The 19,627-nt window shown below is 40.2% G+C and overlaps 1 protein-coding gene across 6 annotated transcripts in view; it reads right to left on the reverse strand.

The window, feature by feature from the left end:
- The window catches only part of CACNB2 (calcium voltage-gated channel auxiliary subunit beta 2), a 349,621-nt gene that overhangs the window by 24,621 nt on the left and 305,373 nt on the right, over positions 1-19,627 (reverse strand). For 2 of the 6 annotated variants that reach the window (XM_006093714.3, XM_006093717.3), the window contains exons 4-9: positions 17,229-17,351; positions 15,520-15,656; positions 11,475-11,551; positions 6,282-6,415; positions 2,588-2,668; positions 2,047-2,105 (exon numbers count right to left, since the gene is read on the reverse strand). In XM_006093714.3, coding sequence (XP_006093776.1) covers positions 2,047-2,105; positions 2,588-2,668; positions 6,282-6,415; positions 11,475-11,551; positions 15,520-15,656; positions 17,229-17,351 — 611 coding nt within the window. Of the gene's footprint in view, positions 1-2,046; positions 2,106-2,587; positions 2,669-5,599; positions 5,662-6,117; positions 6,138-6,281; positions 6,416-11,474; positions 11,552-15,519; positions 15,657-17,228; positions 17,352-19,627 lie in introns of all 6 variants that reach the window. The other 4 variants (XM_023758070.1, XM_023758071.1, XM_006093718.3 and 1 more) reach the window with 2 other exon arrangements.

Below are 19,627 nucleotides of genomic sequence, written 5' to 3' on the forward strand. Positions count from 1 at the left end.
GATGCCATCTATTATACTTGTATTGTTAGGATAGAAGAAGAAAAGGAATGTGGAGAAGAGAGACAGCACATTTACCTTGTTGACAATGCAGAAATACTCACCAGCCCTGTATTTTGAAGTTTCCATTTTAGATTCCTATCAGAAGCTGGCTTAACCTTTCCTATGGCGCCCACTGGTTATCTGATTCAAGGCTGCCTTTCAAAAGACTGTGAGTAAGGTCCTATCTGCTTTTCTCCTCATAATGCCTGGCACAGAGCATATGCTCAATAAGTATTTATACAAGCAAGTGGAGGGGAGAGAAGAGGAGAGGAAAAGGAGTAAGTCCAAGATGATTAACATGATACAGCAGACACAGCCCTGGCCTTGTTACCAGTCACTTCCTGCCTACACTTGACTTGAGGAATGTTAAGTAACTTGCCTCTCATATATGCTGTGTCACATCTTGATGTTGTCACACATTTTACACCCTCTGGTGGACATGCCCCTTCTCTTCCTAATTCACTTGGTGGTGAAATCATAGGTTCCATTTAAAAACCCTTCCTGGATGGTGGCATCCCTAAATCAGTGTTACCCCTTCCTCTGTTTATGCTTCCTGAGCCTTGGACACACACCCACTGAGCTGCCTTTTCATTTACATTATATTTTACTGCTTGAGGTTTCAATTTATGGTTTATACATGGGCTCCTTGGAGGCAAAGACGGTGAGTGGCTTCAACATCTCTGCATTTTTCAGCCCTGGCCGGGTAGCTCAGTTGGTTAGAGCATCGTCCCAATACACCAGTGGTTCTCAACCTTCCTAATGCCGCGACCCTTTAATACAGTTCCTCATGTTGTGGTGACCCCCAACCATAAAATTATTTTCGTTGCTACTTCATAACTGTAATTTTGCTACTGTTATGAATCGTAATGTAAATATCTGATATGCAGGTTGTATTTTCGTTGTTACAAATTGAACATAATTAAAGCATAGTGATTAATCACAAAAACAATATGTAATTATATATGTGTTTTCCTATGGTCTTAGGCGACCCCTGTGAAAGGTCGTTCGACCCCCAAAGGGGTCGCGACCCATAGGTTGAGAACCGCTGCAATACACCAATGTTGCAGTTTCAATCTCTGGTCAGGGCACATACAGGAATCAACCAATAATGAGAAAGTGTGTGTGTGGTTCCAGAGACCAAACGAAGAATTTAAAAGAGGATGGTGTGTTCCACCACGTCAATTAAGAGGAGGACGGCAGATTCACTCGGGAATTAGCCTTGTGAGGGTCCTGACATGACTAGTGATCTGACATGACTAGTTTTGGGTGAGTGATGGACACATAACTTGTTCAAGGAGTTTTGCCATAAAGAAAAGGAGAAAAATGAGACAGCTAGAGGGAACATGAGGTCAACTCTTTTGTTGAAGGAAGAGATGACTACATTGGATATGCTTATGGTACTGAGGAGAGGGGAAAGGGCTGTTATGGCTGTGCTGCGGTGGGGATGGGGGGTGAGGTCTGGCATCCAAGCTGGTGGGTTTGACCACTGTTAATAGTAATAAGAGAAGAGCAGAGCACACGGGCAAACATGCAGGTGGGAATAGGTGTGGTGGTGGGAACTCTGGGAAGTTCTCTGTCTCTATTTTCTCAATGAAATAGGAAGCAAATTCATGGGGGACAGCGAGATGAACAGGGGATGTTAGAGGTTTGAGGCGAGAGGAGCTGGCATGAACATTACTAGAAGAGTAGAAAAGTAAAGGGAAGAGGGATATTTAGCTTGATTTATGGGCAGCGATGAGGGCCAGCTGACCATGAATTTGGGGCGAGACTACGCAGAAAGATTTGGCCAATTTCAGCCTCGGTATGTAGGTGTAGGAACAATGAGATGGGTTATGCAGGTTTGAGGATGTGACAAATATTTATGGCATCAGATTGAACTGGACAAAGTTCTTTCCTGTCGCCCCATAGACTTCAGAGGGTAGTACTCTTGGGATCACCTGCCTGTCCCACCAGGTGTTGTCATTTTCAAGACAAAACCCACAATATCCAGGATTCTGAAATACTCACCGCCCTTCAAATCTGTGTTTTAAAAAATCAAACAACGCTTTTTGCATCATATCTGTGACCTGCAATTGAGGAAGCAGTAAGTTAGGAGACAATAAAAATATTACTATTACAATAAAATGATTTTACTCCTCTTAAGAATGTCTAAAAACCCGGGCTTCCCATGTGGAAGAAGTAGCACGTGAGATCCAATTTGCCTGTTCTCATGAGTTCTGATACAATGACAATTCGAAAGTCCAAGTTCCCTGAATTTATCCTGATGTTTTAATGACAACACACGGCACCACAGTGGTTTCAGTCACTGTCCATCTGATACTGTTCCCCTCCAGCTGAGTAAACTGAAGCTAGCAGAAATCTCCAGAGCAACAGCCAAGAAAATAAAACAGGCCACAACAGGAAGCAACGTGTACCACAGCTTGAAGAACACCACGCTTTGTGGTAGGAGCTCTTTGAGTTCTAAATTCAAGAGTCAGGAGAGGGAGCCGGGGTCACAAAGCAGTTCAGCACACGAAGGTCAGGTGTGCGCCAGGCAGCAGCGACCTACCTCGTACCCCTTCAGGGAAGGGCCCACCAAGACCACGGGGCGCATGGAAGGAACCACATCATAGGGAGGCGTGTGCTCTGTCTGCAGAGAGAGGAGAGGGCGTCAGGTGGTTGACAGGCAGGGGGAACGTGAGTATTTTACGTAAAACCTGTTCTTTCCAAGCTCTGTGATCCGAGGCACTGGCTTTCCAGACATTTCATTTTTTAAATTATTTTATTAACTCGCCTCTTTTCTACATAAACCCAATCAAAGACCGGTGGGTTTATTTTCCTAAAGTTTTCAAGTTATTGAATTGTCTACATTTTTTTCTCCTCTCCTTAAGAAATGCTACTAACAGATGAGTTCCTAAAGCAGAAGGTGCTGCTTTTGAATGAGAACTAGTTGGTAGAACAGATAGAAACATGCCTCATGCAGAATAGGTGCTTTAGGCTTGACTGGAAGTTAAGATGGCTTTTCAGATGCACTGGAGTTTTCTGAAGAGCCACATTTGCAGACCTAACATGGTTAAGCGCAGAGAAAAGAAAGGTTTCATTACCTTTGCGTCTTAGGTGCTTGTCTTACCCGGATAAAACCTAACTTCAAAACACTGTACCTCATTACCAAGTACTTGAAAAGTCCTATTTTACTGTAAGAGTTTAACTTAGCAGGTATGCTTGTCTCAGTAAACAGTAATCTGGACTCCTATGGACAGCTTAGAGGTTGATATTGTTGGATTTTTGGTTTCTGAAAAGGAAGGTTTATGTGTCTCGGAGGAAAGGTGGACAATGTGTGGTAATCGAGCCTGCTTCAGTGGCCTCAGAAAGTTCGTCATTCACTTGCATCTCTAAATGCTTCCCAGGAGCACCGAGTAGTGTTTCTGTTACGTAACTAATCCAGGGGGAGGAGCTACATTTCGTAGCAATTTCTAAATCTTTCAAAACTTTCCAGCTTAACTGCTTAAAATAAAATAACCAAAATCAAAATTTTTCAAAAATTTTGAATTAGGAATATAAATTACATGCATTTTAGTAATAGCTACTAAGAAATTTTATTTCAACTCATTAAGTATTAGGTAACCACTAATTTGTTTGATTATATTAAAAATGGCTATTTTGACAGTGAAAATGTCACACACTGATTCTCAAAATGCATCTTTTAATGCAGAAGGGAGATATGGCTGTCGACCTGAAGTAACCAAATCATTGTGATATGAATCTTTCTGCATTAAAGAGCATCTGGAAAAAATATTTCAAGAATTTCTTTTAGTCACACAGGCCAACAGAAAAATATTCTTTAAACTATTTTAAGAATTTGATAAAGTGGTGTGCAAATGTGAGTATAATTTTTGCACCCCCCAGAACATCTTATTGCTGCTTAAAATTGCTCATTGCAAACTTTCTGAATTTGATTAAATTTAACTTGCTTAAGAGGGAAATTAAAAATCATTTCAAATTCGAAAGCTTTCAGCTGAGATTTCGCTAATGCCATAGGTAAATATAATCAAAAGGGGAGAAAATATTACTGTGATTGTGCTGTCAAGTTTTACTGCTTAAAATTTTGCCTAGTATTCACAATTAATTTTAAAAGCCACAATAAAGGTAGAATACATTTTTAAACAGAAATAAAACAAGACAAACATAATACAGTGACAGCACAAATGCCACACAAGCACCACTCTGAAAGCAGCCTAAAACACGGAGAACACTCTTATCATTGACTCTCAGGCTGTTTCCTGTGTTTGGACTCTGCACTCTAAGTTGACCACATAATCAATAACATAAGAAGAATGAATACCAGTGCCGAAGGCATCATAAGCATATTTGTTAAATTATTACAATTGTACCACCTGGGATCATTCTGAAAATGTTTAGAAGCCAAGTCTTTATAACTATGAAGTATGAGAATTCCTTTTTCACCAGTGTAATTAGGAATAAAAATTGCATGCATTTTAGTAACAGCTACTAAGAAATTTTATTTCGAGTCATTAGTATTAAGTGGCCCATTATTTGATAGGTCTTTGTTTCCTTCGATCTATGACTGCCAGCTAGCAAAGGGTTACCCAATGCTGGCGATCAGTCACCTTCTCAATCAATAAGGTCGCTACAGAAATTACCTTATTTGATGGAATATTGGTACTTGGTGATTACGACATCATCATTTTTACCTACCCTTTCCTGCTAACCTGATGTTGTTCAAATTCTTCAGTGGAAAAATTGTGATAAACATTTTTAAAGTTTTGGAATTTTAGAGTACGGAAAGCTCAAAAATCTCATCTGGACTACCATGTTTTAGTTCACGTCACTGTTCGTTAAAGCCCAGAGCAGCTCAGCAATGTTGACTTTCTAGGATTTTACACTGTTCGTCACTTTTGCTAAGACAAGAAGATAGGACCACAAGAGATGGGCTGGGGCTTCTGTGTTAACACACAAAAAAAAATCCAGGTGTTTTAATTTTAGCCTGGAGTGCTCAGGTCTTCCATTATTAACATAACCATAATTTATTTAAAAAACAACAACTTCACAGTTCAGTATCTGACACCTCATTGATGAGTTTAGAGTTCTGCCACAGAGCAAAATACTTGCGTGCAGAGGAGAAGAATTTAGGACGTGGGGAGTGTAGAGCAGAGTAGGTCTTCCTCAACATCTATGTGGCATAACATACTGTGGTCGCGTAGGACATGGTGCCATTAGGAAGTATGACTATAGAGACAGCATAGTAGGCTGTGGAAAGTGGTGAATAAAAGAAGGGAAGAAATGGAAATGGCCGGGGAGACCTCCTTAAAAAATATCGCTCTGAAGCTACAAAATGTGCTGACAGGAACCAGACCTTGTCTGGAGTAAAGAGAGCTCAGGACTGCCTAGTTTCCAGTCAGGGGATGAGGAGCATCACCGTGTAGTTCTTGGCTGGCCAGGGGCAAAGGGTCTGAGCTCGGCCACCGCCCCATTGTCCAGCAGGCGAGATGCGGGAATCGGACCGATGGAGGAGGCACGGACAGCGGGAGAGTATTTATATAGGACGAGAGGAAAAACTCACAGTAAACCGCCAGAACAAGCCTGCATTTTCCCACTGGTCTTGTTCATCTGCAGATTTTGCACCTAATGGATTAGAAGTTTAAATACTGACTAAATTAAGACTTGAATCATTTTTTTTAGTACAAGCTATGTTTCTGGATATCATAAATCAGAATCTAATATTGGTTTTAAAATGCTTGATTATAAGTTAAATTGAGAAAAAAGAAAGAGGCAAAGACAGACAGAATAAGCATGCACAAGAGAGGTGCATCAGATAGTGTTGTCAGTGTTCGACATCCTTACATGTTTAAACAAGTTCCCTTGGTGGTCGATATTATTCCATCAAAAAGGATAAGGACTGTAATGGTGCTTTCACAGTCACTCACTGAATTTAGTCGGTTTGCAATGCACGGACTCAATTAGAGGCTTGGTCGGTTTTTTTCCTTCGGACAGAAATAATTGTATTTCATACAACTGCGGCCTTGAATGCTAATGATGCCAGTGGCAGGATAAACACAGCTTATGTCAATGCAGACTTACCGATTTCTGCTTCTGCTTAGCTACAGCAGCATGGAAAAGAAACAAAGAATAACAGAGCATGCATGTTATTGGCTTATCGAAGGACGCAGACAGTCAACAGGACTAGAATGTGACGCAGTGCAGTTGAGCAGGCGGACAGATGGGAGCTTGGAAGTTAATGTTACCTTCTTAAAGAAGGGCATTCTTTTCTCTTTGGAGTGGGGTGACGTTACACTGTTTGCACTGGGCTTAGGGGAGCGGTGGTTTGCTGGAATATCATTTTCTTCTGCATCTAAGCCAGTAGCATCTATGTCTATAGCTATATACAGACAAACAATTCAAAAATCATCAGGTAGACAGGAGAGGAAAAAGAGGTTATAAAAAAATAAAATGAGAGCAAATAAAATTAACCTTAGTAAAAGATCTATAATGAGTGCTCAGCACAGTAAACAAAGTAAAATCTAAAGGCAAAGCGCATTAAGAATACAATGCATTGAAATCTAACAAAACCGAAAGTGGCCCTCATGATATCTATTTGCTAGATCAACTTCGGCACACTAGAGCTCAAAAACTATTTTCAGAAAGACATTTATACTCTGTGGTTTCAAACATACTATTGACATTTTCCATAACAATGCATGTAAGCATGGCACAGATCCTTCACTTCTCACAGCATCTTCAACCAGCTTTTAAGTAATAAGCACCTCCACTGGGAACCTGTGTCACAGCGCGCTTCCGATTTCTCATTTTGCTTGGTTTTGTGTGAAAACCAGGTGATGTGCAAAGGTTCGCTCAAATGGCAACAGGCATTTAAAGGAAAGAGAGAATAGAAAAATCCTAAATCCAGACCGTGCAAAGAAGTCATACTCGAGGGAAATGGCCCGGGGAAGGTTCCAGAAAGGGCAGGATTAAAATGATTTCAAGATGATAGGTGCCCCTGATGGAAGGGCAGGCGTGACTGACGGCTGCTTGGGAAACGCTGGGCCCAGTGGTCTCCAGAGGGACACAGGGAGGTTCCAGTGGTTCCTGTAAAGCCACTGGGTTCGATGCAAGGCGCGGGGTGGAAGGGCGCACAGACCCAAGAGAATATGCCTTCACTTTTCAAAACCTTCCACCCCGGAAAGATATCACTTCGAAATGAGTGCTAAGTAATAATAATAAAAAAGGCCCATCATGTCATCTTGACTATAAAATGCTTCCCTGTGCAATTACTACAGAATTTTATTGACTGGAAAGGATTTTAAAGATCATCTTCAACCCTCTTATTTTTAAGTTTTAAAAGATAAATTCTTAAAGAGTTTAAGGCAGTGGTTCTCAACCTGTGGGTCACGACCCCTTTGGGGGTCAAATGACCCTTTCACAGGGGTCACCTAAGACCATCGGAATATTACATATTGTTTTTGTGATTAATCACTATGCTTTAATTATGTTCAATTTGTAACAATGAAATTGGGGGTCACCACAACATGAGGAACTGTATTAAAGGGTCATGGCATTAGGAAGGTTGAGAACCACTGGTTTAAGGGCTTGTTCTTGGCAAACACGCAGCAGATCCAGGACCCAGAGCTTAGCTCTGCCTCAGGGGTCCCTTCCCGCCCTGCATACTGGTGCTGCTTCAGTTGAGGCCCTTCCCTTCCCCCTGCTCCCTAGGGAGGGCGTGTCCCCAGTGTCAGGACCAGGAGATATCACGGGGTGGAGCTAGACAATTAATCTGGTTTAGATGAGGTCAAGTAGAAAATCTACTCACCCTGGAAAGCATCAGAGCATCCTATGACACGTTACCTCTAACGGAAACCACAGTACATTCAGATTTAAGCAGCAAATTACCCCCTTGAAATAACAGACAGCTCAGTGCTGCAAAGCCCCTACCCTTCCCTGTGACACACAAGCTGAATTAGTGCTCATGACAGCCGCTGCTAACCTTTCAAAGGACGGGAGGGCATCTGACAGGCGTCACGTTATTTTTCACTGTTGAAATTATTATGGATATTAGATGACTCAGCCTTTTGAAAACTAGGAGCTCTTGTTTGTTCTTTTTCCTTTGATTGGGTCAAAAGCCTGCGATGACGTGTAAAACCTGGCATTGTCTGTTCGGTACCGCAAATATCAGCTATTGCTGGCAGAAAGCCGAGGTGTGATTCTTCAGTGACAGTACTAATGGGCTGAGTTAATTCCAGATATTTAGTTAGAATTACCAATAAACACGTCTTTCTCTGTGTCATGCATGCATATTAATGAGCGAAATGGTTCAGCACATAGTGTGCAATGGAAACATTACAGAAAGGGCCCAGGGGTTTGGGTTGATGCTGACCCTATAATGTTTTGCCTTGAACCCCATCTTAGTAAGCATGTCATTGGTGTCTCCCTGGATATGATGGAGAGGATCTGGGCCACTTTTTCACTATTCCTATACCATGTCTTACCCATCATCAGATAAGTGTCCCTTCTGGTGGTAAATTCCTGTATACTTTTACCTTCCTCACCTTCTATGGGCTTATAAAGTTCACCTTAACGGGCCAGTACCCCCTGAGAGCACCTTCCTGAAACTGAGATCTGCTTGCATGTCAGAGATGACAGGGCCTGGGATAGCAAAGTCCGGGAACTGGATTTTATGGTTTATCTATTGATTCTACCTGCTGTGATCAGCAGATGAATTTTTTTTTTTTTAAGGAAGAGTGGAAATGTATAAAAAGTTTAGCTGTGACATTGCCCAGTTGCTGGCTACCCACACACACAGCCTGAGCCAGGTTTTAAATTTACCTGTATTTGGTCACAAGGACTCGAAACCCCAAGTTGAAAACATTCTAGTTCACTAGTTCTGACTTTCAGCTCACTTAAATTGAAAGGCATCTGGACTCATTCTGAAACACAGAGAATTCTAAAACAGATGGCCACTTTCAAAACACATTAAAGAAGTGTACTGCGACTGAAGAAGCATGTTCAATTTGTTTCAGAGTTCTATAAACTTTATTCGACTCGATGGTTCTCCTTATACTGAGAAACGTTACCCCGTTTTAATTTCATACTTATATTTGCATACCTTATCAAACACTGGTATTTACTTGTGAAAAACTGCTTCCATAATCTTGAAATTAGTTTCTTTTATTCTTCCTCACTAGCATGCTTTTATTTTGTTTTTGTTTTGTTTTGTTTTTGTTTTATAGAGAGAGAGCCTTGGGAAAATTTTTTGAGATTTAGGTTTTAGTTGAATCTTGGACACTTGGATCAACTTGAGGGCAAATGGGAGGAACACGGATGTATACATTCATGCAGTTGAAGGTATGCACAGTGCAGCTGGCTACTTTGTCACTTCCCAGATGTGAAGTGGAAATATTTCCTTTCCCAAATCCTTCAGAACCTCCAAATACATTTAGTTTAGGCAGATGCTTATATTCTTTGGTCCAGTCATGGGTGAGGAGAATTGTGGGTAGGGCCTCTGGGAAACCCAGATGAATATTACAACTGCAGGCCAATCCACATTTGATTGCTTAGGCAGCTCTCCCTCGAGGTGGGTGGGGGACCTTCTGTGTAGAATTTTCACGAGTTTTATTTTAGACAAGTTGGGTTATTGATACAAAAATTATAGCAGGATTCTGACATGCCTACAGTAAATGTGGTAGTTGGTTAATATTTACAATCCCCGCAGACAGAAGTGGTTTATATTCTTGGTATTCAGAAAAGTTATTCCAAAGGCCTGTATTTGTAGAAAACTTGGGTGAAGTTTTAAATCACTTCTTCACTGAACTTTATTTTTAGTAATGACAAAAATGACATGTAATTTTACAAACACTGCAAAGTATGCTTCAAAATGCACCTGCTCTCATCCTGCCACAAGGAGGGGAAGCCACAGCATGTCAGCGGGAGCAGGAGCGCCTCCCTGGTCTAGGGAAGGGGGCTGGCACTGCGGGGGTTGAGAGGGGGGAATGCTGCTTTATCACAAAGTGACGGAGCATTTCCCCAACCCAGGAGCCGCGTTTCTACCTCTGAGGTCTCCTTACAGCCTTAAAAATACACAGGAAGCATATAAGGTTTACACTGGAATCCCTACAACCTCATACATTTGAGAAGGTCAGATAGGCTGCCTTTCTCCTGTGCCTTCAGGAAAATCTACTCCCCAATGGGAAGGAAAGACATGAGCCCCACATAATACCTTAAAAAAAGCTTCAATTTTCCTTTCAAGCATACTATTTTACTCAATTTTGAGCAACGAAGGATTGCTTTAAATTTCAAGTGCATGGTTTTTGAAAACAATATGCATCCTGCAATGACTTATTTCTTATTGTGTTCAGATCTTGCTCATGTAAAAGGTCTTATAGTTTTTACTAAGAAGCCTTTGATTGGTCTCTAAAAGCCACCACCATCTGAAATGGGTATGATGATTAGTCATAGGGCAGTCCTGTGAAGACACAGCAGTCATAGTGCAACTAGTTCCTGAACTTCATGAGGTGCAGTTCTCTGTATCTGACCTCCTCTCAGCTTCCTAGAAATCAGATAGGGAATCATTTTGCTCAAATGATCGGCCAGCCAAGCCTTATAATCTTACGGTGACTCTCAATTGTCTCTCTTAGCAAACTAGGACTCTGATCCTGGGCTTTCATGCAGTTTGACCAATTAGTCTCCTATTTCTACGGAACCCAAGTTCTACACAGAATGGTAGAGCTGCCACATGGAGCAAATAAAAGATCAATTAAGTTTGAATTTCAGTTAACCAATAAATAACTTTTTTAGTATAAGTAAATCTCATGTAATATTTACTTATACTAAAAAATTATTTGTTGTTTACCCAAAATTTAATGTTAACTGTGTGTCCTTTATTTTATCTAGCAAGCCTAAGCATGAGTCCACTACTTTATAGATTAAAAAAAAACCCCAAAAAACAGAAGCCACTCTTCCTACAAGAATTTTTATCCTTTTTTGGTACTTCTATACACCTTCCACATCTTCCACAGAGCCTGCTGAGTATGTCAGGGCTATCATTCCCTCATTTTATATTCCTTTCCAAAGTTTTAATGCTTCTTCTCTTTACTTAACCCAATTCAGGTCTACATTGCATCTGCACTGTGGCTCTCAATGGGCGTGACAATGGGCACCATGGTGGAGGCTGGGAATAAAAGTTAAATACGTTCATCACTTTGATCATTTAAGCAACTGACCGTGAACACATTGACACATTTCCTTTTTTTTTGGTTTGTTTTTTTCCCAGAGCCAGAAAATAAAATTCTCCAGATTCTTCTTAACTGTATATGGGCATTCTTATCTCTGATTCCTTTGAACATTTCTAGGATTCCCACAGGGATTCAGAAAATGTACATTCACACAACTAAGTAAGACTGAGGACAGCATGGAATGCAGTGTGCAATTGTTCAGCACCTACTTACCAGATGATGGAGGTGTAGATTTTCTGGAACTAGGTACTATGTCACCCAAACTGGATGATGAATTTCCTCCTAATTTACTGGAGTAAAGCAAAAATTTATGTTAACTCTGACACTTATTTCAGACATGAAAACATTTGTATTGCTCAATAAACAGGATGACTCATTGTGTTTTTAGGGAGCTTTAAATTTGTCTTCTCTACAAGGAGGCAGGTAGTAATTTCCCAGCGGAGATTCCTGGACTGCTGCGACAGCCATGTAATAGTCTCCATTCCAAACTTAATGGTAAAAGGCCCTGGGAGGATGGGAGAGAACTCCATTGATTTCTATAACCCTCCTTTTCTCTGCCAGCATCACAGATAGATAGATAGGAGAGCTTTCCTTCTGCTTGTATTTTTTTTTATTTTTATTTTTTGTATCTTAGAGACTCTCCGAAGCAATGTCAGCTGTCTCCTTGGCCTTAACTTGATTATTTTTGCTGTACTAAGATTGAAAGGACTCAGGTTTTCATGAGTGACCTACAAAAGGGAAACACAGCACTACACAAACTTGCTAACCTCTAAAAGACACCCGTAGGAACACAACAGTGTCACAGGTATCACTGAACCTCAGGTCAGATCATGCCCAGGACATTCCTGAAGCATGGCGAATGTGGAGGATTCTGCCTGGTTAATTTAGGGATGATCTGAAGGGCACAGACTTCAGAACGACCACATTCTAGTTTTACTTAAGACATGAATCTGTGTCTTAGAAGGTTTGGAGTTAACATGAGAACAGCAGCATTTATGTTTCTTACCGGCATACCAAGCACATCAAATAATATATCACTAAATGACCCTTCACAAATGGAGATGGAAAAAATATCTTCAAAGAGTGACATGAAATTTCAGGATAGTCTTATTGTCTAAAGTTTATCAGAATCAAACCAGGGCCTGGTTGGAGTAATTTGCTACAGTGTCTATGCATCAAAGTGTAATATTTACTCATGTAAACAATAATACAAAAATGCCAGTTCTACTAAAACACCAGCAGCAGGATGAATTTTATTGTTACTATACTGAGATTTTAATACATAAGACAAACATCAAAAATGTTAAGCAACTAGCGTAAACCCTCTACATATTTTTAAGATTCTTAAAAGATGCTTCAGTACATTTCTCAAGGATACCAGACAGTAGGTAAGATGAATAAAAAGCGGTATTTATAGAAACAATCTCTGGTAGTTACACAATACCCATTATCAGGACCAAAACAGTTTCTTCCAGAATTTTCTTTTTCTAAAGTACCGAGTCTAATTTCAGTTTAAGCATGGATTTGTTTTACATTCTCCTTGAATTTTAATAAAAGCTGAAGTATTGTTTGAATTATGTAAAATTGTGACAAACATTGCAAATAGTCAAAATGTCCAGAACGCAAATTTGTCCTTAACTTTTAATTCTATAAAAATGGCACTTTCTTGAGCCGTGCCACAATTCCACTGCCTTTGATTTCAATCAGATTTTATAATGTATATATTGGAGTTTTAAAATACTGCTGAATTCTGGTTATGTCCTCAAAACAAAACTCTATTTAAAATGTTAGGAGACAAATATAAAAACCTCTGAAAGGAGTAAAAGTATTTTCACATATTTAGGAAAAAGCTTAGGGGAAAAAATAGGACAAAATGAAATCAAGAAAATCAAAGCAAAAATTATATGAGATGGTACAGGCCTTTAAAGAAAAAAATGCAAGAGCAAACCACATATCTACCGTAGTGAATACTAACAGCTGGCAATAGGAATGATGATCTGTCTGTGCCTGCCCTGTCAGGTCCTCGCTGCCTGACTCACAGTGCAGCAGCGTGGTCACCTGAGATGAGGCTATAGTCAACTGACCAGTTCCCATCCTGATTCCACCACTTTCCATTCTGTGACCTTGGTCAGGTTCCCCAGCTTCTCTTGGCCAGTTTCCTCCTCAGTGAAGTGGAGGCTCTAACATACATCCTGTTCCCTTAGGTTCTTGTGATGCCGGGCTGATCTCTAACACTAGTCCAGGGAGGCCCACGGGGGAGGCAGAGGAAACCATGCTTCCTTCACCATTTCTGCAAAAACTTCTCCCTTCCTGCTCTTTAGAAATAGTTCTTCTTTCTCAGTTTGCATGGGAAAGAGCCAAAGAAAGGTACACGAGTCTATATCTGGAAAAGCTCATCCCAAATTTTCCTCAAAGCATTCCACAAAACACTATTCCTAAAACATGAACCAAGGAAAGTTTTCATACGATAGTTTAAGTGTATACATGAACAATGTCCCCACCCCGCCATCCCCACTGACAGTGCGTACTAACTCCAAAGGCTCTGAAAAATCCTCAAATAACTTCACCATCCTAAACCCATTTGACCATGAAACCCTCTTCTCAAGTGAATTGACAGGAAATCTCTGGAAAATGTGGAATTATCTTGAAAAAAACTAAAATGCAAACACAATGTCCCCCAGCTGAGATAACTTCAAACCTCAACAAACTAGATATAGTGCTATGAATTCATAACAGCTGTGCCTGTGCCCCAGGAAAACGAAGTCGTGCCGCATTATAAGCTTTTATTAACTAGTATGAAGATACCATTACAACATGGAGAATAGAAGGAGACACACTAAAGCCAGCAGAACACTGGAAATGGCATGAGCGGTGTCAGGTCTTCACCACCCCACAGTAAAATGCACCTGCTTTGTTTACCTCCAGGCCTCTACTTTTTTATGACTAAATGCATCCCATAACCTGAGGGCCCCCAGTGACCCAGGGATTAATAAAAGTCAAATACAGGATAGAAGTCTCAAAAAAGGGAGAGACCCATCAGAACTGAAGGAGCCTGACAGTTATGAAATACTATTAAAGAGGACGGATGGTTCACGCCAAAAAGTATCTTCTGTTTTACTTGGTTACAGATGCTTGAAAAAAATTCTTGCTCACACTAGAACATTATCATTGACAAAGGATTTGCATCAGTCTATAAACAAATAAAATATAAGCTAGAGAAAATAGGAGCCAGCTATTCACATTAAAGAAAGGACTTGCCCATGTCACATCCTTTCACATGGGGAGAAGCACGCCATGTTCTCGGACTTGGCCGCATGGGGTTCAACTTCAAAGTCACTCCGTCTGAGTAACCCTTTGAGTGACTCTCTTAGGGAGAGGCAAATGACTGCCAGAATGCTAGGAAGGGTTATTCACCCCAGCCTATCACGTAACTCATTTTACTGCTACCTGCAAAGGCAATTTTAACTGGTTTCATATAGAGTTTCCCTTTAAGTGCTTAGCAGGGAGAACTGGAAATTGATTTTCTCAAGTGAAAATGAAATCTAATAGGCCACCAGGGCTGCTCTCTGCCAATGATGTCTGGGAATGTCATCTCTAAAACATCTTCCTGTATGCCAGGCAGCTAGAGATATGAATTAGCCACCTCGTGTGCTCAGTGTTAGAATATTTTCAATTAAAGATTAGGACTTGATAATTTCCTCTGCACTGAAGCCTGAATTTAATATTCTATGACCTTAGTTCTTTTCATTAATTATAATACATAATTTGATTCTCTCCCAAATCAGATGAAAATGAGATGCTGGTTGAACTTTTTATTTTTTTATTTTTGGTTAATCCTCACCTGAGGATATTTTCCCCATTGATTTTTAGAGAGAGTGCAAGAGGGGGGAAAAGAAGAGAGAGAGACAGAGAGAAAGTGAGAAAGAGAGAGAGAGAAACATAGCATAGATGTAAGAGAGACACATCAGTTGGTTGCCTCCTGCACGGGGCCTGATCAGGGTGAACCTGCAACCCAGATACATGCCTTTGACCAGGAATCAAACCGGCAACCATTGGGTGCATGGTCAGATGCTCTAACTCCTGAACACACTGGCCATGGCTGGGATGAACTTTTTAAAATGCAGGACTTGTGATACCATCAATAAAGTCTATCAATAGTCCACCTGATAACATGTAATAAAGATTGTGGAATACAGCAAACAGCAGCATGTGAATGATGGTATAATCTAAACACAAGCACTTGATGTTCTTTTCATACCTGGAGTAGAATTTCCCTTGCTTGGCTCTCTGTTCATGCTGTAGCCTCATATTCTCTAGTTTCACTGGACTTGGAATGAATCCGATTTCACAGCCTTCTTTAACCAATCGCCCTATCCACCAGTCATTGTTAAATTTCTAAACACAAAATCAGATTTGTTAAGATCAGTGCAGAGAAGTTGTATTATGGCAATTACAATTAGCTATGCTTCAACTATCACACTTCAGAAAACCCTTAGGTTCATGGGTTAAGCACATAAAAGTGAAGTATTTTTAGTTAACATGAAGACTTTGTCTAAGAATTAAGATTACTCTGAATTCTACCACAGCCGCTGCTGTCGCTGTGAGTAGGTTAAACTCTCCTTGCTCAAAGATTCACTGCCCTTCCTAATAAGAGGCCAATAAAAATTAAAGAGTGTTACAGAGGTCTGCCTCTTACAGAATCCGATGAGTTAGAAATACTAACACTGAGACATAAGTACTGAAATCTACCAGAAATGTTTTGCATCAGAGCAAAATTTACATTTGGGCAAACATGTTTATAGTTAGTGTGGTACAGTGTTCACAGGTGATTTCTTTACTACTGATGATGAACATTTCTCTGTGCTGGATAGAATATTTATCCTAAACTTTTATGATTTGGTGTGATTTCCTTCAATTGAGTAGTATTTTTCAAGCCTGTTCCTGAACATTTGAAAGGAGAATATCCATTCTGGTTCCTTTACCTCTCATGGTGGAAAGAGATTCCTCTCCAAGCATCAGCCAACAGGAGAAGACCCTAAATTAATCTTATATCCTGTCATAAAGTCAGATTCAAGGCACACCATCACTTCTGAAAACTTTCTATCCTTCCCTCCTAGCCAATATTTCACATCTGTCTTTAAATGTTAATGAGATGGAAGGCTTGGAATTCTCAGGCTCTTTAAATAGGCTCCTTTGCTTATAACCTTTGGTGCGGTGAACAGTTAAATTTACAAATGCTTCCTAGGACATATGCTCTCCGGACTCCAATGGTAAATTCTGCAGGTCCAAGGAAACCGCATGCTCACACCCTGAGAACACCATGGAGGGGGATTTCTGGCCACTCAATAGTGTTCTGCACAGCAGGCATTTGGTCAATGTTGACTCAAATAAACCTTAATTAAGGGTGAATTTGAGTCATTGTTAAATGCAAGGGGGTGACTTCTGGCATGGAGGAAAGGGAGTTTCTTGCTGTTTCTTCCCTTCTTGACTTCATCTCCTGCCATTCTCCCTTCCACTGCAGAAATCAACCCCTGAAGGAGGGTAAGGGCGCCATGGTCTGAGTTTAGACATTGTCAGCAGAGAGGAGAGGTCATGAATTCTAGAGATGATTATTAAACCCTCCCCAGATGGTTAAGCTTGAGATATGAGAAGAAAACAGCACATAGTCAAGGTTTCAAATTAAAATAAAAAATACAGGTTAAGCATAAAAAGGGACCATCTCCAAGAGCTCCCAATTTTGGGTCACAGAGCCCAGGGGAGCCTTGAAGTTGTCGCAGGAGGCCTGCTACTGCTTTCTTCTTTATAAAGGTTATATTCCTATCAGAAACAGTTGAGAGGCACTGATTTCACGTGGATGTTATACAAGTGCCCCTCTATGTAATACTCTTTCACAGCAATAAGAAATACAAAATGATGTTTCAAGGTAAAAAAAACCATGTGGACAGAAATTCAAATGATTTCCCTTACTTCCTTAACATGCAGAAAATCTTTTGCTTCAAATGAGATGGCCATGCCGGGCACCGGAACATCATCTTCATGGGCTGCGCTGTAGCTGACATTTGTCCGAACTGCAAATGCAACAGGTTTTGTCTAAAGAGGGGAAGAAAGGAGGAAAAAAATAAGAAACAAGTGTTCCCTCCATTCCCCCCCAAAATACAAACATATATTGAGTAACTGTTGTAATTGTTGTTTTTTCCACTTTCATTTTTTATCACTAAACATTTTATTAGTCAGTACTCAGCTACATACCATGTATTTCCAAACTAGAAAAAAGCAATTGTTCTCTTCAAAAGCACTACAAGTAATGAGGGTGAAGATGAACTACTGAAATATGTTTATCACTTGCCAGTATGACAACTCAGAGAATAAAATGCCCCGTTCTTTGGCTTCAGTGAAAAAGACTTAGTAACTGCTACCCCCAACCCAAACATCTTCTTTAATTAACAATTATGACATAATTCCAAAAGGTACAATGTTTTGACTGAAAAAAAGCAGCACAAACTATATTTGCTGATTTACAGGTAAGTGTTTGAGATAGAGATCTAGGCAATATTTGTTTATCCACCAGGTGGAAAAAAAAACACCTAGGAAAGTTCAGAAACAGTGAAAAGAGGTGTTTTTCTAACTGGCATTGTGTTTCTTTCACATTATGGCAAATGGATTTCTTCTGAGCAGTTTCTCCCTACTCAACCAACACTTTATCTGGACTTGTACGGGAGGAAAAGGGAGAATTGGAATACAGAACCCTTCTTCGTCTCCAGATTTCCCACAATTAATCCATTCTACCTGACTGCTATCTGGGTTGAGGACTGAGCTAAGAGCTGTGAATTTACTCAGAGTCATCCACAGAATGCAGTCAGGAAAGGAGGACCCACTTCTGGAAATGGGCACAGAAAACATGAAATGGTTTTTAAATGTTTGAAATCCAATTCTTGGTATCCTTTATGGTTTTTAATGATATAAGAGCTGCTGTTCCTCCTATGGAAATACGGGCTTTGGGGGGAAAATGTTGCCCATATCCTACCACTGAAACACAATCCTTGATAGCAGGATGATGGTGTTTCCATTTCTCCTTGAATTTTTTTTAAATACAGATTTTATTCCCATAGCTACAATATTAATATACTTAACTTTCCCCACTATTCTAAGTATTCTACTTTTAAAAATTGTTGCACAAAAATCCTCTTTCTATTTAGAATTCTTTCCTGGGGAGACACTCCCAGGGGTAGCATGGGTAAGCCTTGATTTATCAAGACTTTTAAAAATTCTATTCCAAACTAAGTTCAAATGGGCTGCACTATTTTGAACTTTAACCAGCAGTATCTGATGGTGCCCTTTTCAATAATCCGTAGTCATAATCAGACTCAGTTTTACTGCTAGAATAAGGATTTTCATGACCAGATCCATCCATTATTCAAAAGACCTTTGATCATAAAAATATAGACACAAGACCTTTTTGTATGCTAGTGGGATCTTTTGTTTCTCTCGGGGTCTTTTATTCCTTGTGGGATACAGAGTTTAAGTGTGGCGTATTTTTTTTTCATCACTGGAAGCAACATAAATATTAAATGTACAACTCTACAGAGAAGCCCATGGAAAATCTCATGTCTTTTATAAAATGATCAACGTTTTAAACATTGGAGTATCAGCAAGAGGGCACACTGAAACAAAGAAAAATAAGAAGGTGGTGAAAGTTAGTAATTTTATTTTCTCAGATTAAGACATCGGTTCAGAACATGCCTCCTTCCTTGGCTCACCTCCTATAACCAACGATGCTACCATTAGATGTGGCACTTTATACAGGAATCACCTTTATAGGACTTACAGCTAGGAAAGGGGGGTAGCGGAACCCCATCTCTCAATATCTTTACTTCAGAAACGGTATTTCTAAAAGTAAAATGGACAACAGTCAAAGTGGGGGGGGGGGACAAGTTGTAGCCAAGATAATAGAGCTTATCAGCTTGAGAGAAAGACCTCAGGATGCTAACCAAAGGGGCTGAATGCCAATGTCATTTTTTATTTTCTGAACTCACTTCGGCTCTATCTACCTCAACCAGTGTGCTTATAACATGGAAGCTATTTTCCATATCAATTCCATTCACATGGGTTCAAGAACAGGATTCTGCATGGAACTGGATTTAAATACTATTCTGCCACTGACTAGGTGAGTAGCTTGGGCAAATTCCTTACTTTCACTAAGCATGTTGTCTCACAGCTAACATGAGAGTAATCATATCAACTTGGCAGGGCTGTTAAGGGATTACAGAAAATGCAGGTCACGAGGCTAGGTTAGTGTTTGGTACAGAAAGAGAGCTCAATAAAGGGCACTTGCTATATACCCAAAATAAATGCTATACAGAAATACA

Source organism: Myotis lucifugus, unplaced genomic scaffold (genome assembly GCF_000147115.1).
Source record: "Myotis lucifugus unplaced genomic scaffold, Myoluc2.0 scaffold_121, whole genome shotgun sequence".
NCBI lineage: Eukaryota > Metazoa > Chordata > Mammalia > Chiroptera > Vespertilionidae > Myotis > Myotis lucifugus.